The 18,155-nt window shown below is 36.5% G+C and overlaps 1 protein-coding gene across 1 annotated transcript in view; it reads right to left on the bottom strand.

Annotated features, from left to right (window-relative positions):
• The window catches only part of CSNK2A1 (casein kinase 2 alpha 1), a 50,957-nt gene that overhangs the window by 8,270 nt on the left and 24,532 nt on the right, over positions 1–18,155 (bottom strand). The window contains 7 exon segments of the mRNA XM_032462032.1: positions 641–751; positions 4,067–4,150; positions 5,639–5,698; positions 6,943–6,993; positions 7,500–7,601; positions 11,651–11,762; positions 13,787–13,996. Coding sequence (XP_032317923.1) covers positions 641–751; positions 4,067–4,150; positions 5,639–5,698; positions 6,943–6,993; positions 7,500–7,601; positions 11,651–11,762; positions 13,787–13,887 — 621 coding nt within the window. The 5' untranslated portion in view covers positions 13,888–13,996.

Genomic DNA, 18,155 nt, shown 5'->3' with positions numbered 1-18,155 from the left:
CCCCCCAATTTTAAAATAATCCATACATACTATTTTATTTCTTATTTTAACTTCTGACAGGGGGAGGTAATTAGGTTTATTGATTGATTATTATTTTTTTTAAATGGAGGTGCTGGGGACTGAACCCAGGACCTCCACTCTACCACTTGAGATATACCCTGCCCTCTCGTACATATTATTTTGAGTTACTTCTTTCATTTACATAAAGAACACCTCAATTGTTAGCCAAGGAAAACTTTTTAATGTGTGCCATTATTTTATTGCATAAATGTTTCAGAATTTGACCTTTAATTTCCCCTGTAATAGGACAGTGTTTTGCTTTTCACCATTATAAATAATGCTGTAAAGAATATTTTTATATTCTTATATATGAAAAATATAAAATGTTTTTTGAACTCAGGGTTGTAACCTCAAGAACCCAGAAGAGGAATTTCTAGGACAGAGTCTGAATTTTCTAAGGTATCTGATAAACAACACTTAGGAGGATTGGGCATGAAAAGTACTCCCAAGGACTTTGTTTCTATAAGAAGAGCGCTTTTTTTCTTTTTTGGTAGAGGAAAAGTCTTTATATCTAGAATACAATTTAGGAAAATCATAAATAAACATAGGAACAAAATTTTATCTGGCCTTCTCTTCTCACCTGATAGTCTACAAGAAGCTCAGGACCTTTGAAATATCGGGAAGCAACTCGGACGTTATATTCTTGACCAGGATGGTAAAACTCAGCCAAACCCCAGTCTATTAGCCGTAGCTGAAAGAAAAAAAAGATAACAAATCATGAGTGAGTTTATCTTTCAAGTTACCCCTCCACACTGCCATTAGAGTACTCCTTTAAAAATACCAGCCATGTCACTCTACCAAAATCCCTTCAGTGACCACGTATTCCATTTAGGATGAAAATCACACTTCCTAGCTTGACATACAGGTTTCTCTCCATAATCTTAGGTCCTTTGCTCCAGGGAGACTTACAGTTCCTCGAAGATACAATCTCATTTTGTGCATCTGCATATTTCTTAAACTGCTCATCTGACTACAGAATGTCTCCACTATACAACCTAGCCTCCTACTGTGGCAAACACCTCATCTTTTGAGTTATTTTTAAGTTAGCTCCTTTACTGAAGTCTTTTCTGTTTATGCAAATAGAACCAACCACTGTCTTTAGCCCTCACCATCAAACTTCAGATAAATTTCTATAATAGAACCTACAACTCTTTACTGTACAGTTGATTCTACCTTTCTTTTTCAATATGGACCGTAAGATCCTTGAGGATAGGGACTGTTTTACTCATTTTTGTTAATTTTCAGAATTCAATGCAATGTCCAGTACACAGGAGGAAAAATTAAAAATATTTGTTGAGTGAAAGAAAAGTCATACAAAACAGCTCTCACCAAAATGCATCTTGAGAGTAGAAACAGTGGTAGTAAGGACAAGAGGCAACCTAATTTGCCCATCTTGCAAAGTATGATCATGATGTGAAGTGTAAGCAGAAGGGCTTGAGGAATTCCTGACTGCTTCAGCATTGTCTCTATAAAAGTTCACTGTTAATTCGGTATAGTGTCTTGTTTTAGTAAACAAAGGGGAAAATTTAACAAAAGGTATGAAAGAAAGTATAACTTTTTTTACAGCCTTTCTTTTCAACTCCTTAATTATCAGAGCTCCAGAGCTGTTCCCGCACATCTTGTCATATCAGTAAGTATTCCCAGCTGATTATTTATGGTCTGGTGGCTTCACACACAGCATCTCAGCTTTTCCCACCTATATACTCTACTTAGCCCAGCCTCTTACCAACCATCATTCTACGATCACCTAACAGACACATCAAAACTAAACTTCTGATTATTTCCTTAAACACCTGTTTTTCCCAGACTCCTCCTCCTTCATTAAAGTTAATGCCATTTATCCAATCATTTAGGTCAAAAAATTTTCAGTCTGGACTCTTGTTTCTCTTCTACTCCACATCTAATCTGTCAACAAATCCTGCTGGCTCTCCCACAATCTGACTATATCATCATGTCCACTGCCACTGCCCTGGCCTATGCTATCCCCGATCTCTGATTTCCTGTAATAGCTGCTTCTCTTTATTTGTCTACCTTTCACACTCTTGGCCCAATTCTCTATACAGGAACTAGAATAATCCTTTAAAAAAAGATTTTTATTTAAAAATGATTATAAATTCATAGGAACTTGAAGACGTTCTGTGTACCCTTCACCCAGTTTCCCCTGATGGCAACATCTTACATAACTACAGTACAATACTGAAATCAGGAAAACTGATGATGGCACAATTAACACAGACTTTGGTTTTCAGTTTTATATCCAACTTTGTGTGTATGCGTGTGTGGTTCTATACAATTTTATTGTGTGTATGGATTCATATAGCTTCTACCACAAGATACAGGAGACTACCACAGATGTCCCTTGTTCCTTCCTCTCACCTTTTAACCTCTGGTAACCCCTCTGTTTTCTGTCATTTTGAGAATATTACATAAATGGAACCATCAGTATTTTGAGACTGCTTTTTTTCACTCAGCATGAGACCCATCCAAGTTGTTGCATTATCAATAGTTCTTACTATCAGTAATAATACTACATGATATAGATACACCAGAGTTTGATGAACCATTTACCCACTGAAGGACATTTCGGGTTTTTTCCAATTTGGAGCTGTTACAAATAAAGCTGCATTCACGTATATTCTTATGTGGACCTAAGCTTTTGTTTCTCTGTGATAAATGCCAGAGATTGTTTGGTAAGCATACGTTTAGTTTTCAAAGAAACTGATAAACTATAAAAACAATAGTCTGGCATTTCCCAAAACAAGTGTGCCACTTTACATGCCCATCAGCAATGTATGACAGACTGAGTTACCTTCTATCCTTGCCAGTGTTTAGAATTGTCACTATTTTTTATTTCTGCTGTTCTAATAGATGTGTAATGAACTTTTAAATACGCAAGCGAGAACTCACCCTCTGCTTGAACCCTGTGAAACCTCTTCAGAGAAACGGCCTGACAATTATCTTCCAGGTTTTTACGTGATCTAGTTCTCTTTATCTCTCTGATCATTTCCTTCCCCTCTCTCCCACGTTCATTCTATCCCAGCTCTATTCTTGTGCTGTTCCAACATGCCAAGCACATTCTTGTCTCAGGCTTTTGCATCTGCTATATCCTCCAGCTGGGAAAAACCTCTTCCTGAGACTGCATGGCTGATTCCCTTCAAGTGTTCTTTAAAACGTCACCTTCCTAATGAAACCTTCTTTTTACCACTTTGTTTAAAACTGCAACACTCTCTGCCACTTCCTATTCCTGTTTTATTTTTCTTTCACATCACTTAAATTTTCTATCCTACCAGCCTCCCCCCCAAATGCAAACTCCTATGGACAAGAATATTTTTTTTGTCTATTTTTGTCTCATGCATATATCCCCAGCCTCTGGAACAATACCTATTACATAGTGTATATCTACAAAAAATATTAATTAAATGAACAAATCACCTATATCCCTGAAGCTTAAAACAGAAAGTCATCGCTGCATACAAAAGGTGGGTTTGGGTCATCTTAAAAAATAGAAATGTTATAAAGTATGTGGTCAGTGCAGCTTTCATAAAAGCACTTGCAGAGCTCAGAGGCCTTATGACATACTAACGAGCAGCAGCATTTTCTGAACATTTTATTCATTTCACAACAGTATACATTTAACTCTCTCAATAACCTAGTAGCATGCAATCATTACTTGTATACTCACTGTATAGGTAAGAAAAAAAGAGGCAGATGAGGAGAAAGACATTTTCCAAGAGAGTAGTTTTCCAATAAATAAGACTAGAGCCAGGTTCCCTGCCCCAAACTAATGTTTTACCTACTACACTAATCTGTTTTCTTTTTGATAGTATTCTTAGGGATACGAACGAATGAATGGTTTAAACATTCTGATTTGTTAATTCATTCATTCACCAAATATTTATCAAGTGCTTAACAGATACCAGGGACTGTGACAGATGCTAGGATAAAATGTTGAAGATGGGTTGTTAACTCTATTATGCTGATAAATAAGGCTTATCAATAACTTTACCTTTCTGTGCTCATGATCAATCATGACATTATGGGGCTTCACATCTCTGTGCATAATTCCCATACTGTGACAATAATCCAGGGCCTACGGGAGGAATAGGAAAGAAAGGAAAGAGTTAGTTTGCATAGTAACTAATCTTTAGTTAAAGTCCTTTACTTCTTCCTACAGTTTTTCTTCTAGCCTCATAATACCCCCAAGAGTCAAGATTAGGGTAATCACTTCCACAGCTACTTTTCAGACTTATTCAAGGTCCCATGGTCAAATAAACCAATGGCCTCTGAACTTCAAGTTCTGATCTTGCACAGTGGTTTCAACATCCTTTTTGTTAAAAAAGACTAAAAGTGTACACCAATTGCATTATCTCCAATTTCTCCTCATCCAAAACCTGGATTACTTTCACAAATATGCGTCCCCTCAAAAGAAGAAAATTGATCTGCCCTACAAATCTCTTATTCAAAGAACAATAATTCTTCAGCAGCTAAGAGTCTACAACAGAAGTTGGCAAACCACAACCATGGGTCAAATGTAGCTTGCTGCTTGCTTCTGTGAATGTTTTATTGGAACAAAGCCACATCTATTTGTTTGCATGTTGCTGGTGTCTGCTTTTGTGCTACAACATCAGAGCTGAGTAGTGTGAGAAAGACCCTATAGCCCGTAAAGCCAAAAATTTTACTGTTTGTCCTTGTAAAGAAGTTTGCCAACTCCTAATTTATGACATCAAATCAAATTTCAAAACCATGTCCATTCTCAAACTAGTGAGTGGCATAACCTCTGGGGTTTGCTAATCCAGGCCATTAAGCCAGCAGATGGCACTAGCCAAGTTTTTGCCCTTCCTGAAGGGCAACTTGGGTTCCTAGGGTTCCCAGGCTTAGGCAAGCATATCCTTAACTTTCTGGAGTCCTACTTGCCACCAGACTGCACAAGCCAATGGAAAGACCAAATATCTCTGCTGGCATAGTCTCTTTAGGGCACTTCTAAGGTTCAAATGCAGGCTTTACAACAACCCTCATTTAGTAAGATACTTCAGCCAACTCTTAGCAATTTTCTCATCTATAATGCTGACCTTGTGACCACTGGGAGCAATATATTTGGTGATTCCCCACTTTAGAAATCAAAGTCCACTTTAAATCAGCAGTCTCTATGCAGAGTTATACATTATCCTTAGGACAACGGCCCTTTGAGGGCTGAGTTAAAGTTTACTGTTTTACTTGTTCAATTTTAAGTGAAATTGAGTATACAGTACACCACAAGTTATTTTTACAAGTTTTTACAATCTAACTGTAACTTTCACATGGGCAAAACAGAGATTACAAATATTTGTTAAGGAGTCCCAGCTATCTTCTAAATATCCTTTCCAAAGCATTCTAAATTATATTTGTACGAGGCCCTACTCTATAACCCTTACATCAGCATAAGAGTTCTGATGCTATTAACTTATTAAAATTTTATATAAAGAGACAACCCTCTCCTTCAACATATTTCACAAAGTTAATTCACTGGCTTTTCTATAGTCGTTTGGTTTAACAATGGGGAGATCAATTTAAAGATACACAGTATTCAAGGTTTCCTTACCTTCAGAATCTCATACATGTAAAATCGAATATCATAGTCTGTTAACGTCTGGTACAATTGCTGTTAAAGACAAATGCAACATCTGAGCCATGAAACAGTACTGACAGGAAGGCAATTTCTCATCTCTCATTTGTAGTAATTTAAATCAAGACTTGGCTCATTTACCATTGTTCCAAGATCTGCTGTTCACCAGTCTCTACTTTTCCAACATAACATTCACTTTAAAGAGATACTTTGAGTCTTTAATTCTATGTGCATAAGTGAAGAATTACTTAAACTCACATTGCTGAAGCTATAATCCACTGTTGGGAACATATCAGTTTATACATGTAACATGCAATTATATACATTTGCAATTTAGTTTGCTTTTCATTTACCTCCAGATTTTCTCATAAAAGGCATTTGGGCAAATACATAGCCTCCTTAGTAGGGAATTAACCCATCATTGGCCTACACAGTTACAGGCCCCGCAGATCACCAGTGATGGTATGCAGATGGCTTGCTGCCAAATCTGTTGAGCCAATTTAACAGAACTATTCTTGTCCCAATTTGAAAGTAACTCTGAACATCTTTTATGTATCCTTTCCAGTTTCTGAAGAGTTCAGACTTAAAAAAGTACATATCATTAAATGGTTAGTGATGTCCTCTGACAACATTTTCCTTGAAGTTATCATTCTAAAAATATTCTTTTTCCCCTTCCTCTCAGCAAAAGAATTCACCCACTTACTGATACCTAATATTCTTGATACTGGACTGGTGCAAAGGCAAGACAAATACCTTTACAAGTTAAAACCCAAAGGAGTGTCCACATTCTTCTGTTGTACTGGAGTTGAGAATTGTGTCAAAGCAGAATTTACACCACCCTTCCCCACCCATCTCTTTTTAAGATCTAGAGCCCAGTTTCTGAGGAATCCTAAGGTATAAGTTTTTACATACAGAATACATTCGTTACTGAAATTTGTCATTTTACAGCAAAATGCCCTAAAGCCAGATCCTGACTGAACACGAGTTGTTGTTTTCACTAAGTCTGACATTAGTGAAAACTGTCAAATGAATGATAAAGGTAATAAGTAGTAAACATATTGGTCATTAAAAAGAGCACTAAACAAAAGGGCAAAATACCAAGATGTGGAAAGTGGGCACTGCTTGTACAGGGGTATGTCTATTTTTAAACCTAGCACTGTAAGGATAAAAAGCTCTTTTTAAACAAGTTAGAAGGAAGCTCTTCTAACAGTAACATCCTTAAAGACTTTCCACGTGGTCTAAAAATCCAAAAGCTTGAAATGGTTGGTTATACATTATACCTTGAAGTCTGTGTTGTTTACGTGTTCAAAAACCAAGGCAGGAGTTCGTGACTAGGGGAAAGAAAAAGAAAACACATTAGCAAAAGCCCTGGCAGCTTTAGTGGGCACAATGTTTGTGGATGCTACGTGGTGAATTTGGCAGTCCTCGCCTCAGAAGTAGGAAACCCTCTATTGCTACAAGCCCTCCCCACTCTGATCATCACCACACTTAGGTCATTTTGGGGATGGATTTCAAACAGAAGACATGGAGCTGAAGTCTCACCAGGCTCTAGGCAGCCCGACAATGCGCCCATCGCCCATCGGCATCGGACCTGAGTTTGCAAAATGGATTAACACATTTCAGTTTCCAGTGCTATCAGTCTCTTAGCCTAGAAGAATAAGAAATAGTCTGTGGGTGGAGGTCTCTTTGAAAGAAAGACCCAAGCTAGTTAAATGGTATAACTGATTAAGCACTTTTAAAGGACTTAATGGTAGAGGGAGGAACAGAAAGAGGCCAGTTGTGCTCAGTGTCAACCACCTCAGCCCTAATGGGCCTTACTAGTGCCTTCTATACTCACCACAGGGTCTTTTACAATGTCTGCCAGTGTGATGATGTTGGGACCACCTCGCAAATTCTCCAAAATCTTTATTTCACGCTTGATTTTCTTCTTCTTTACTGGCTGAAAGAGTAAAAATGCATCATTAAAACAAATTATTTCAGGATATTTCAACAGGTAATGTAAATACATAAATGGCTTACTTATGAGCTCCTTGAAGGAAGGAAATGTGTCAGACATTTCTGAATCCCCTTCTCCTAGCCCTGTGCCAGGTACTCTGCAGGTACTTAGCAAATGTTGAATTGAAAGAAAAAGATTTCTACTCCAAAACCCAGAACTCTGCAGAATTAGCATTTAATTCCAATCATCAGTCTTAATATGTTAATTTTTTAAAACTGCACAAACTAGGAATGTAAATGGTAATACTAAGATATATCTTGAAAAATCTATTTATTACTTAGGATGAAATATGGCGCTCTTTCCATTTCTTCCTCTAAGTCTTAACAGTCTCTACAAGTAAAGTCAGGATCAACAGCAAAGATGGCCAAACTGTCTTTGTGCAGTATAACCTTCTGGGTTAAATGTGGGCCTGGGAGTCAGACTGACTAATGTGAATTCCATTTTCATCCTGCTAGCTGTGTGCCTATGAGCAAGTTATATAACCTCTGTAAACCTTTCATTATGGGTAAAATAATCAATAAGAGTTACCTTAATCAATAATTATAATTAATTATAATATGGCTGAGACATAACACATAATGTCTGTCTAGCCTTATACCAATAGAGCGTCCATATTCCTTTGTCTTCACCCATCATTTCCACATCTGTTCTGGTATAGAAATACCTTTCATTTTTCTGAGAAGAGCTTTGGTCTGAATGTACCTCCTCTACAAAATCCTCTTTCTAAATAGTCTAAAGCAGTGTTGGTCCAAAAGAAATATAATGCAAGTCACACGTGTGTTTTAAATGTTATAGTACCCACATTTAAAAAGTATAAACAAATTTTAATAATATATTTTAGTCAATAAAAATTATTCAAAATCCTATCATTTCAACATGTGAATCAATATTAAAAAATTACTAATGAGCAATTTTATATTCTTTTTTGGTACTAAGTCTTTGAAATCTGGTGTATTTTATTCTTCTAGCATATCTCAATTTGGGCCAGACACATTTCAAACACCCAATAGCCATATGTGACCCATGTATACTGCACTGGACCATGCAAGTCTTTTCCTATGGTGCTGGTCACCTCAGACTACTGACACACTGCATATACTTCTTAGAAATTGCTGTAAGTATGTATTATCTCTTCATTAACAAGACTGGAGGCTACTAAACTTTGATTATCAGCCTGTATTTTTCAATATACAGATTGTATAGACCTGCTGAATCAGAATCTTGAGAATGGAGCTGGAGATCTATTTTTAGGCATCTCCCAGGTTGATGACCCAGATCGAGGACTACCAAACAATACCGTAGACTCTTTTAACTTCATCTTAAGTCCTAAGCATATGGTACAGCAGAAAGCTAGCAGGTTTTGGAAACAGACTGTCCTCAAAACCTGGCTTTGTAGCTGTGCAGCGTTGGGAAAAGCACTTAAGTGTTTCTGAAGCTTCCACTTGCCTTGCAGGATTGTGATGTAAATACTGCAGTTAGAAAAGCCCAAAGCAAAGTAGATATTCAATAAATGGGAACTGTTTTACTACTAACAGTGAATCACACATTTAGTTCAATTCATGGCCTCGTAGCTTTGCTTCTATTGGAACTCAGTATATTGGCTGGGAAACAAGCTGATTCCCAAGCTTCTTTTTGCTTCAACTGTTGAATGTTTCTGATCTATTAAGAGTATCTAGGAGATGTCTCTACTCTCCTGGGACTAACCCATCAATCTCTCTCCTGTTTTCTACTAAGTCACTATTTCCCAACTGCTGGCCAATGGCAAAAAACTACCGGTTTACAAAACTTTACAAAATCCTTGAAATCCATAAACTTACAAAAGCTAGTTTGTGATAGACCAGAAAGGTGACTTAAACCCTATTTTAATGTGATCAATGCAAATTTTGTCTTTTTAAATAGGGGGGAGAGATTTAAAAATTTAAATATAGTTTATAAATGAACTTCATCTATAATTATACCATCTAGCTACACAGTTACGGTAACATATACAGTACAGTTAGGAAAAGACTGAACTAAAAAAAACTTTCCAAACCACCCTTCACTCAAGACCATCAATGGCTCCCAATGACCTAGAAGAGATAAAAATATATTTTTTAAGACTGGAAGGAAACGCAGAGATTATCTTTTCCAGGCCATCATCAATTAAATCTCCCTTTCTAAGTTTACCTCCCATATGGTCACATGACAGCTTCCATACAAAATACTTCTCTCACTTATTTCTTCCTCTTCTCTTATCTTGTGCATTCTAGATTATGCTTCCCTTCCATGCTCCCATGCCCACCAATCCAAATCCTCCTCTCACTCAGGGCCTGAAAACAGCTCCAGGGAGCTTTGTCTAACCACCATTCTCTTCTAAACTGTAAGACTCACTATTTGTGCCTTTCATATGACTCTTAAGTGATATACAACTTCATTCTATAATATACTTTTCCACAGGAATATCATCCTACAATTGCACAGAACTTCAGTCTCCAAAGTATATTTCTATATACAATTTTGTATTTCATCCTAGTAATTCTGAGAAAGATAGGTAGAACAAGATTATCTCATTTTCACAGATGAACACTTGTCTTAGATAAATTAAAAGGACTATCATAGCTAATTACTTTTAGAGTTTGGATTATAATCCAAATCCTGATTTCCAGCCTAGTTCTCTTTCTACACTATTAGATACAAATACTTGAACTCCCTGGTTCTCAAAAAGTATGCCAAAGCACCTCAGAAAATTCACAGGCGCTCTGTGAATTTCTAATTTTTGAGGTAAACACCAATTAATACTTGCTATCTGCTAGACACTGAGTGCACTACGAGCTTGAGGTAGTTCATAGTTTCAATATTAGATTGCACTACATTCTCTCTGATGGCATATTTTTGTGAAGCTGGGTTTTCAGCAGTTGCTGTGACAAAAGGTATTGTGCAAAAATTAATGTGGAACAGGAAATGAGACTGCTGGTGTTCAATCTGATGCCAACATTTGAGAAGCTGTGCAAAGACTAACAGGTATATGTATCCCAATAATAATTAATTATGGTTATATAAGAATAAAATAAAATTACTTTTCTCTTTCATGTGTATAACTTTTAAAATGGTTAACCAAGTTGAAACGTAAAAACTTTTTTTTAAAGTTAATTGGACTTAACTACTTAATATACAAAACTGTATTTCTTTTGGCTTAGGGGTACTGTGAAAGTTACTGAGGCGATATGGCTGCTATAAACTGAGAAAGTCTGGGACCCTCTGCTTCTCATATCAAATATGGAGAAGTTCCTGTGGCAAGGAACCATATGCTAAGTTTCTGGTATATGACAGTACACAGTACAGTTATAACTAAATCACAATTTACATACTGGTAGCCCACTGGTCAAATCTGGAGTGTTTTAAAAAATTTTCGAGCCAACACTTAAAAACCGAAAGAGTTAGTATGCAAATATAAGTGTCTAGTTTCTCTTTATAAAACAGTATCAAGCAACACTGGACTTGCATTAATGTAAGGCAATAATCAGCTGGAGCTGGAGTACATTCCAAAGTATCCATCACTCACATACTCTAATCATGTGCACTTAAATCCAACTAGCTGCATTAATGTCATCTGCCTGCCCTCTAAAAGCTTACATTTGTGACTCCTCATCCTTACACAGTAGAGGTAATAATTTATTGAAAACAAAAGCATAACATAACTAAAAATACAGGAAATCAGTGTTAGGCAAGACCAAGGAGAGAGAAGACTGAATCTTTACTCCCTTCCTCTGCCATAACTAGCTATACCACTTGAGTCTAATCACTTGTTGCTTCAGTTTCCTGATTTGTCAAATGAAGATAACCTCTTCTATTGACTTCAGAGAAACAATAAAGGTGTTAAAGCACTCCAAGAACGCTTTCAAATGCTACTTTAAAAAAGGTATCACTATTACTTAAAAAAACAAAATAAAATAAAATAAAAAACGAACCCCCCCAAACCTTTGAAATTATAATCTTTTTCTTCTTATACTTACTTTGAGAATTTTAACAACAACTTTTTCATTATTTGTGATGTTGATGGCTTCAAATACTTCACTGTATTTACCCCGGCCTAATTTTCGAACCAGCTGGTAGTCATCTTGATTTCTGTGAACAAAGTCACAATGATTTAAAAAGTTCGTATTATCAAGCACTAATTCAATTTATAAAACTAAAACCAGTAGGAGAAAAATAAGTAAGAGGTATTTCAAATAATTCCCAAATTGATTTTTTTTTTTAAATTTGGCCAGTTAAAAATGTTGTGTTCCCTATCCTACAATTAAAAAATTTAAGCCTTTAAATTATTCTTTCAAATCCCAAATGGTTTACATCTCTACTGGCATACCATACATCACTAGCTTGTATTAGGGTCTGTTATGTACATTTGTCTCCAATAACAGACAGCTTTCCCTTGGAGAATAATTTTTACATATTCCTGTCCCCCAGTGCCTGGTCCAGAGCTAGCATTTAGCAAGAAGTCAATATATGCTGTAAGAATATTTCAATTCAGCCACACTTTGGGAGCAGCTGATTTTTAATGGGCCTCTTTGCATTTAAGTGATTTTCAAATATATAGGTTTGACCTCCTACTTGCCCTCCAAGGATCTGAGGACAGTTCATGTAATGGAGTTTGGAAACCACACTATAGCTCATTAACCATAGTTAGGTGTCTCTTTCCCTACTTTTACCCATATTCCAAGGCCAGTAAGCAACATTAGAGGTGAAATGAATAAGGAAAATGTCAACATTTGCTCCCTGCCTCTGCTTACAACTTAGAGGGGTCTGCTCTAAAGAATGACAAATACAATCTTTTTAATAAGACCTACAAGTTATTTATTCCTGCTGGAGACACTGAGAATCCAATATGTAACAAATCAGCCGTTCATTTTCCTCAAGCAGCTAAAAAGAAAGTGAATGAACAGAGAAGGAGAAAGATACTCAAGACAATGGACAATACAATAACCATGGCAGGTCTAGGGAAGGAAGCTCTTAGATCTGGTCCAGTTCTCTTGTGGGAGGGCATAGAAAACAAATTCAAGCAAGCAAATAGCACCATGGCAAAAACTCAAAAGGGCTGTTTAGTGCCATTTAAGCAGAACTATGTGCAAAACACTTAATTTGAAGAGACTGGTTGAAATTTCTGTAGTAAAACTCCTAGAGTATTCCTAGAGTCCAAAGCATGTGACATAAGAGGAAAACTGTTAGGGTATCAATAATGATAACATCTATTGGCACTGTACCATGGTTCTTGATGGTATCTTTGAAGCACACTATGCCTTCTTGTGCAGAGGCAATGTACTTACTGTTAAGAACCATGGTCTGATCAGGATTAAAAAACACCCCATGACAATTTTAGGAGACTTATTTTTAACCACTTACAGGATATGAACATCACATGTGGACAGATATAAAATGTAGCATATGGGAGCTGCAGCTTTGAGTTTTCAAATTGCTTTCTTTTGCATTTGAATGTCAAAATAATTTTATCACAAAAGGTATGATCTGATCAATTAAATACATACCATGCTGGGACATCCAAATGAGACTGCACAGAGAATTAGGAGGGCAAACACAGCTGTTCAGGCAGACTGCAACTGTTCAGGATGGAATTTGGGCTGAATTCCATGTTACACATGGCTAGCCTATGATAAGGGCTAATATTTTACAGGTTTAATTTTGCTTCTTATCAGAAGGAGGACACCTTTCTGGAGAACTGTTTCATCCTTCAGTATCATCATGGGACAACATTCTCTGACCTCAAAAATATTTTATGTAAGAGTCTGGTGTTTTCAAAGTTCAAAGCCTCCCAAGTATTAATTCTGATCTAACTACAAAGCCCTTGGCTGAGCAACCTAACAGGTAACTCTTTGTTACAAGCTTTATACACAGAATACATACATTGGAGAAAAGAATTAAGAAGAGACTGAAATGATTTTTTAACTGATAAACCCACCAAAACTATTAATTTGCCAAAGCAATACCCTGTTTTACTGCAGAAGAAAACACAGATCGGGTTCAATCTTGAGGTTTATAAGTGCACAGTCAGGGAGGTTTCCTGACATAAATTACTCAACAAATCCGTAAGAGTCAGCCCTTTGGGTGAGTACAGTGAAGTAAATGGAAATAATTACCCCCATTCCACCACATGTGACTCATAATCCCAGTACTCTCGGGGTCTGTGCGTATTAACATCTGTGTAAACTCTGGCCCTGCTTGGCACGGGTCCCGACATGTCAGACAGGTTGGCGGACAAAGCTGGACTTGATGTTTGGAGACCTGGCAGTCACCGTGTTGAGAGGCAGCTGGGGTTAAGACCTTGTTTCAGACCTGTTTTCTTCAAACTGCAGAAACAAAATGCACAAAGGCCAAGGAGTTGTTTTTAAAAAGTACATGGGAAGAAAAAAATTCATCTTACATACTGGCCTCAAATATACCTCTGTCTCTTCTCCCTGTTTATCAATGAATATATCCCAACTGTGCCAATCACATTGTTTCCTATAACATGGGGAAAAAACAAAACACCCAAGAAACATACTTAAACCTATATTGACCCTAATCTTATTCTATGAAGTAGCCTGTTACCTCCTTATCTAAAGTTTGGATGCTCTTTATAAGACAGCCTGAAAGAGAAGAAAGGCTAAACCTATCAGCATTACTACTATTTATATACATTTTACAAGAAGTATTGGCAAGAACAGCACTTTCCTTTCAGCAACTCAGGTATCGGTGCTAAAAGGCTCTAGAATGGTGGCAAAGCCAAGAGTACAAACCCTCAGTCTGACTCTAATATTTGATGAAAGCAGGAAAGGAATAATGTTCTCATTCATTAAAGTTCAATGTTGGGGGGCTGGGTATAGCCTAGCAGTAGAGTGCATGTTTAGCATGCACGAGGTCCTGAGTTTAATCCCCATTACTTCCATTAAAAAAACAAAGGTCCAATGTCATTTTATTATTTGGGGAACCTTACATAATAATCGGTAGACTCATGAGCACCATTTGAAAGATACACTTGATTTCGCTAAAAAAAAAAAAAGCCAGTAATTTCTTCCTGACATTTAATAGAGGCTGGTAGAAGACAGCAATATAAATTGACTGAAATAAAGCAAAATTTGATACCAAGGAAAGGCTGGTAAAATTTTAGAAATATGCTTTCTACCAAATCAGTAAACTAAGTTTCCCTTATTATGTCTTCCCCAACCATTCCAACCTATTCATCTGTTCTCTGAGGTTCCTATAGCATTTGTTGGTTCTCTTTACTCTCCTTTTAATTAAAAATGCATTGAGGGAACACCCTTCTGTTTGTTAGGCATCCATGCTGCCCAAAGCATAAACACTGAATAAAGTCAATTAGATTTTTAAAAATGTATTAAGTCTCCAGATGTCATAACCTGAGGAAGACACATCACTTACACATTTTCTGGCCAAGACTGTGGAACCTCAATCTAATGACAAGGAAAAGACAAACAGAAAATAAGGATGCTTCTATTAAAAAAAGGGTGGGGATGGGGAGTAATACACTGCTCTTCAAAAATGTCAATATTATAAAAGCTAAGGGAAGGCTTATGAGACATGACAACTAAGTACAATGTCCCACCCTAGACTGTATTCTGTACTAGAAGGGGGGAAAACACTATAAAGAACAATACTATCAGATCAAATGACAAAACTGGAATTCAGATAGTAGATTAGGTGTATGCAAGAGTACACTCACACATGATAAAGCAAATGGGGTAAAATATTACAACAGGTAAATCTGGGTAAAGGGGGATACAGTTGTTCTTTGTACTATTTTTATTTGTGATGAAACATGTATTTTTAAAAATTATAAAATATACGTAAAAGTTACCAATTTAACCATGTTTAAGTGTACAGTTCAGTGGTACTGAAAGTACACTGACATGGTTGTACAACCATCACACCCTCTATCTCTAGAGGTTTTTCATCATCTCAAACTGGAACTCTTGAGTCATTAAATACCAATTCCTTCCTCCCAGCTCCTTATAACCACTGTGCTATTTTTTGTCTGAGTTTGTCTACTCTAGGTACTGCACATAAGTGGAACTGAAGACTATCTGTCATATTACATTTGGTTCATTTCATTTAGCATGTCTTCATGTGCCAGAATTTCCTTCTTCCTAAAGGCTAAATATTTCCACTGCGTGTATATACCACATTTTGTCTACCTATCAATACACACTTGAGTTGTTTCCACCTTCAGGCTTTTGTGAATAATGCTGCTATGAACATTAGTGTACAAATATCTTTGGAGTTTCTGCTTTCAATTCTTTTGGGTATACATCCAGGAGTGGAATTGTGGATCGTATGTTAATTCTGTGTTTAAGTTTTTGAGAAACCAACACACACTTTTCCACAGTGACTGCATCATTTTCTATTTCCATCAGCTATGCAGCAAGGTTCCAACTTCTCCACGTCCTCCCCAGCATTTATATGTTTTTTTAAATAGCAGCCTTCTTAATGGTTATAAAGTGGTATCTCACTGTGGTTTTGATTTGTATTTCCCTAATGATTAGTGATGCTGAGCATTTTTTTGTGTTTTTCAGTCATTTATATGTCTTCTTTGGAGAGATGACTATTTCAGTCCTTTGTCTATTTTTTAATTGTGGGTTTTTTTGGTTATTCAATTGTAGAAGTTCCTTATATATTCCGGATATTAGTATTTTACCAGATATATTATTTGCAAATATTTTTCTCCCATTCTGTGGGTTGCCTTTTTATTCTGTTGATGGTGTCCTTTGATGCACAAGATTATTTAATCTTGATGAAGCCCAATTTTTCTATTTTGTCTTATCTTGCTTTTGGTGTCATATCTGTACTATTTTTGTCTCATATAAATATGAAGTTACTTCCAAATAAAAAGTTAAAAAATGGGTATAAGAAAGTGAGGCTCAAGACGAGGAAAATTTACCTACAATCACATAGCTACTAAGAGCAGAATAATGACCAGAAACCAAATTTCTGATTCTTCTGACAGTAATCTTTCTTTTCCATGTAATCATAAACTAGTTAGATAACAATAGTTAACATCTACAAGCGTTTAATCCTTACCACACAAGGAAATGGTAAGGAAGTTACCATTATCCCCATTTTACAGATGAGGAAACTCAAGAAAGGTTAAGTAACTTGCCAAAGGACATAGCTAGAAGGAGCTGACATTCAACCAGACTATAAAAATAGAGACAACTATATTTACCTTACAGGTTTGTGGTGAAGATTCAATGAGTTAGTAAGTATAAAGTGTTTAGAACTGTGCCTATTTGAGAGCTCTGAGAGACCCATTTACAAGAATCTGCATGTTCTTTCCAATGCTGCATTTAAGTTGGAGCTTAGCTACCATACTGAAAGATAAGCCAGAAGTGATGTCTCCTTATGTCCATGGTTCCAGTGGCTTAAAGCTTTCAGAGAAAGAGTAAGAGACTGGGATGAGGGTTAATGCTATACTCCAGAATTGTGACAGACAGTGACACTCAATCCTCACACAATACATGAGATCAAAAGATCCATGTGTCTACTTAGAATTCTCCCTTTCATAAAACCCCTGCAACCTGCCTCTGTTCAACTCTGGGGTCTCATACATATACAATTTAGATGGCCAGAAAACAACAAAATTATTCAAATACTTAATAAAAAGTGAATCAAGACTCTTTCAAATTATTTCCAAATATTTATCTTTGGTTTTATAAAAACAACATAGGTGATAAAAACCTAATTTATCTTTACCTAATATCGATTAATTATTTAAAAATACACACACCCCAAACAAGCAAAAAAAACAGACACTTTTACTGTAACTTTTCTTCTTTCCAAAGATGTAAGGTCATTTGTATTGTAGGACTTTTTTGGTGACTATTTTCCCTGCACTGACAACAGCAAAAGACATTAAGGAGATGCATAAAGGCACATGTGCACAAACAGCCAAAAGAGTATATACGACAGCATTAAACCAGTAGAAATACTGTCCCCAGAAATTTATGACTTTTAATGACAATAAACTTTTAAATTCTTCCCTTCTTCTCTGAAACAGTATCTTTCTCTTCAGTCTCTATATTCCTTTATATGTATTTTATTCTTTGTTGATATTCTATAAGATACCATTTAACTGTGGATCTCAAAGCCCTTCCCCTAGAGCTCAATAAGTTTGTAAAATCAGCACAAATTTAACAACTGGGATTAAATGCAACAAGCTATGAATATGAAATAAGAAAGTGCCTAGCCTTTAAGGGCCAACTCATGGGTGGACATGTCATTACAAAATGAGACCTCATTTCTCCCTGGAAATCATCTGACTCATATGGAAAATATTCCCCAACTCCCATTTACTAGCTCATGTATCTATCATACTCTTATCACCCAGCCTTCCTCTGCTCTCTTAAGGCCTTGGCATTCTCTAAGAGCAGAGCAAGACTATTCACTAATGAAACTCTTGAGATTCTCAAGTACTTGTTTGATTGACCTTTGCAGCTTTGTGCCTCATCAGCTGGG

The sequence above is a fragment of the Camelus ferus genome, chromosome 19 (genome assembly GCF_009834535.1).
Source record: "Camelus ferus isolate YT-003-E chromosome 19, BCGSAC_Cfer_1.0, whole genome shotgun sequence".
NCBI lineage: Eukaryota > Metazoa > Chordata > Mammalia > Artiodactyla > Camelidae > Camelus > Camelus ferus.
This window is presented reverse-complemented; position numbering and strand designations above follow the sequence as displayed.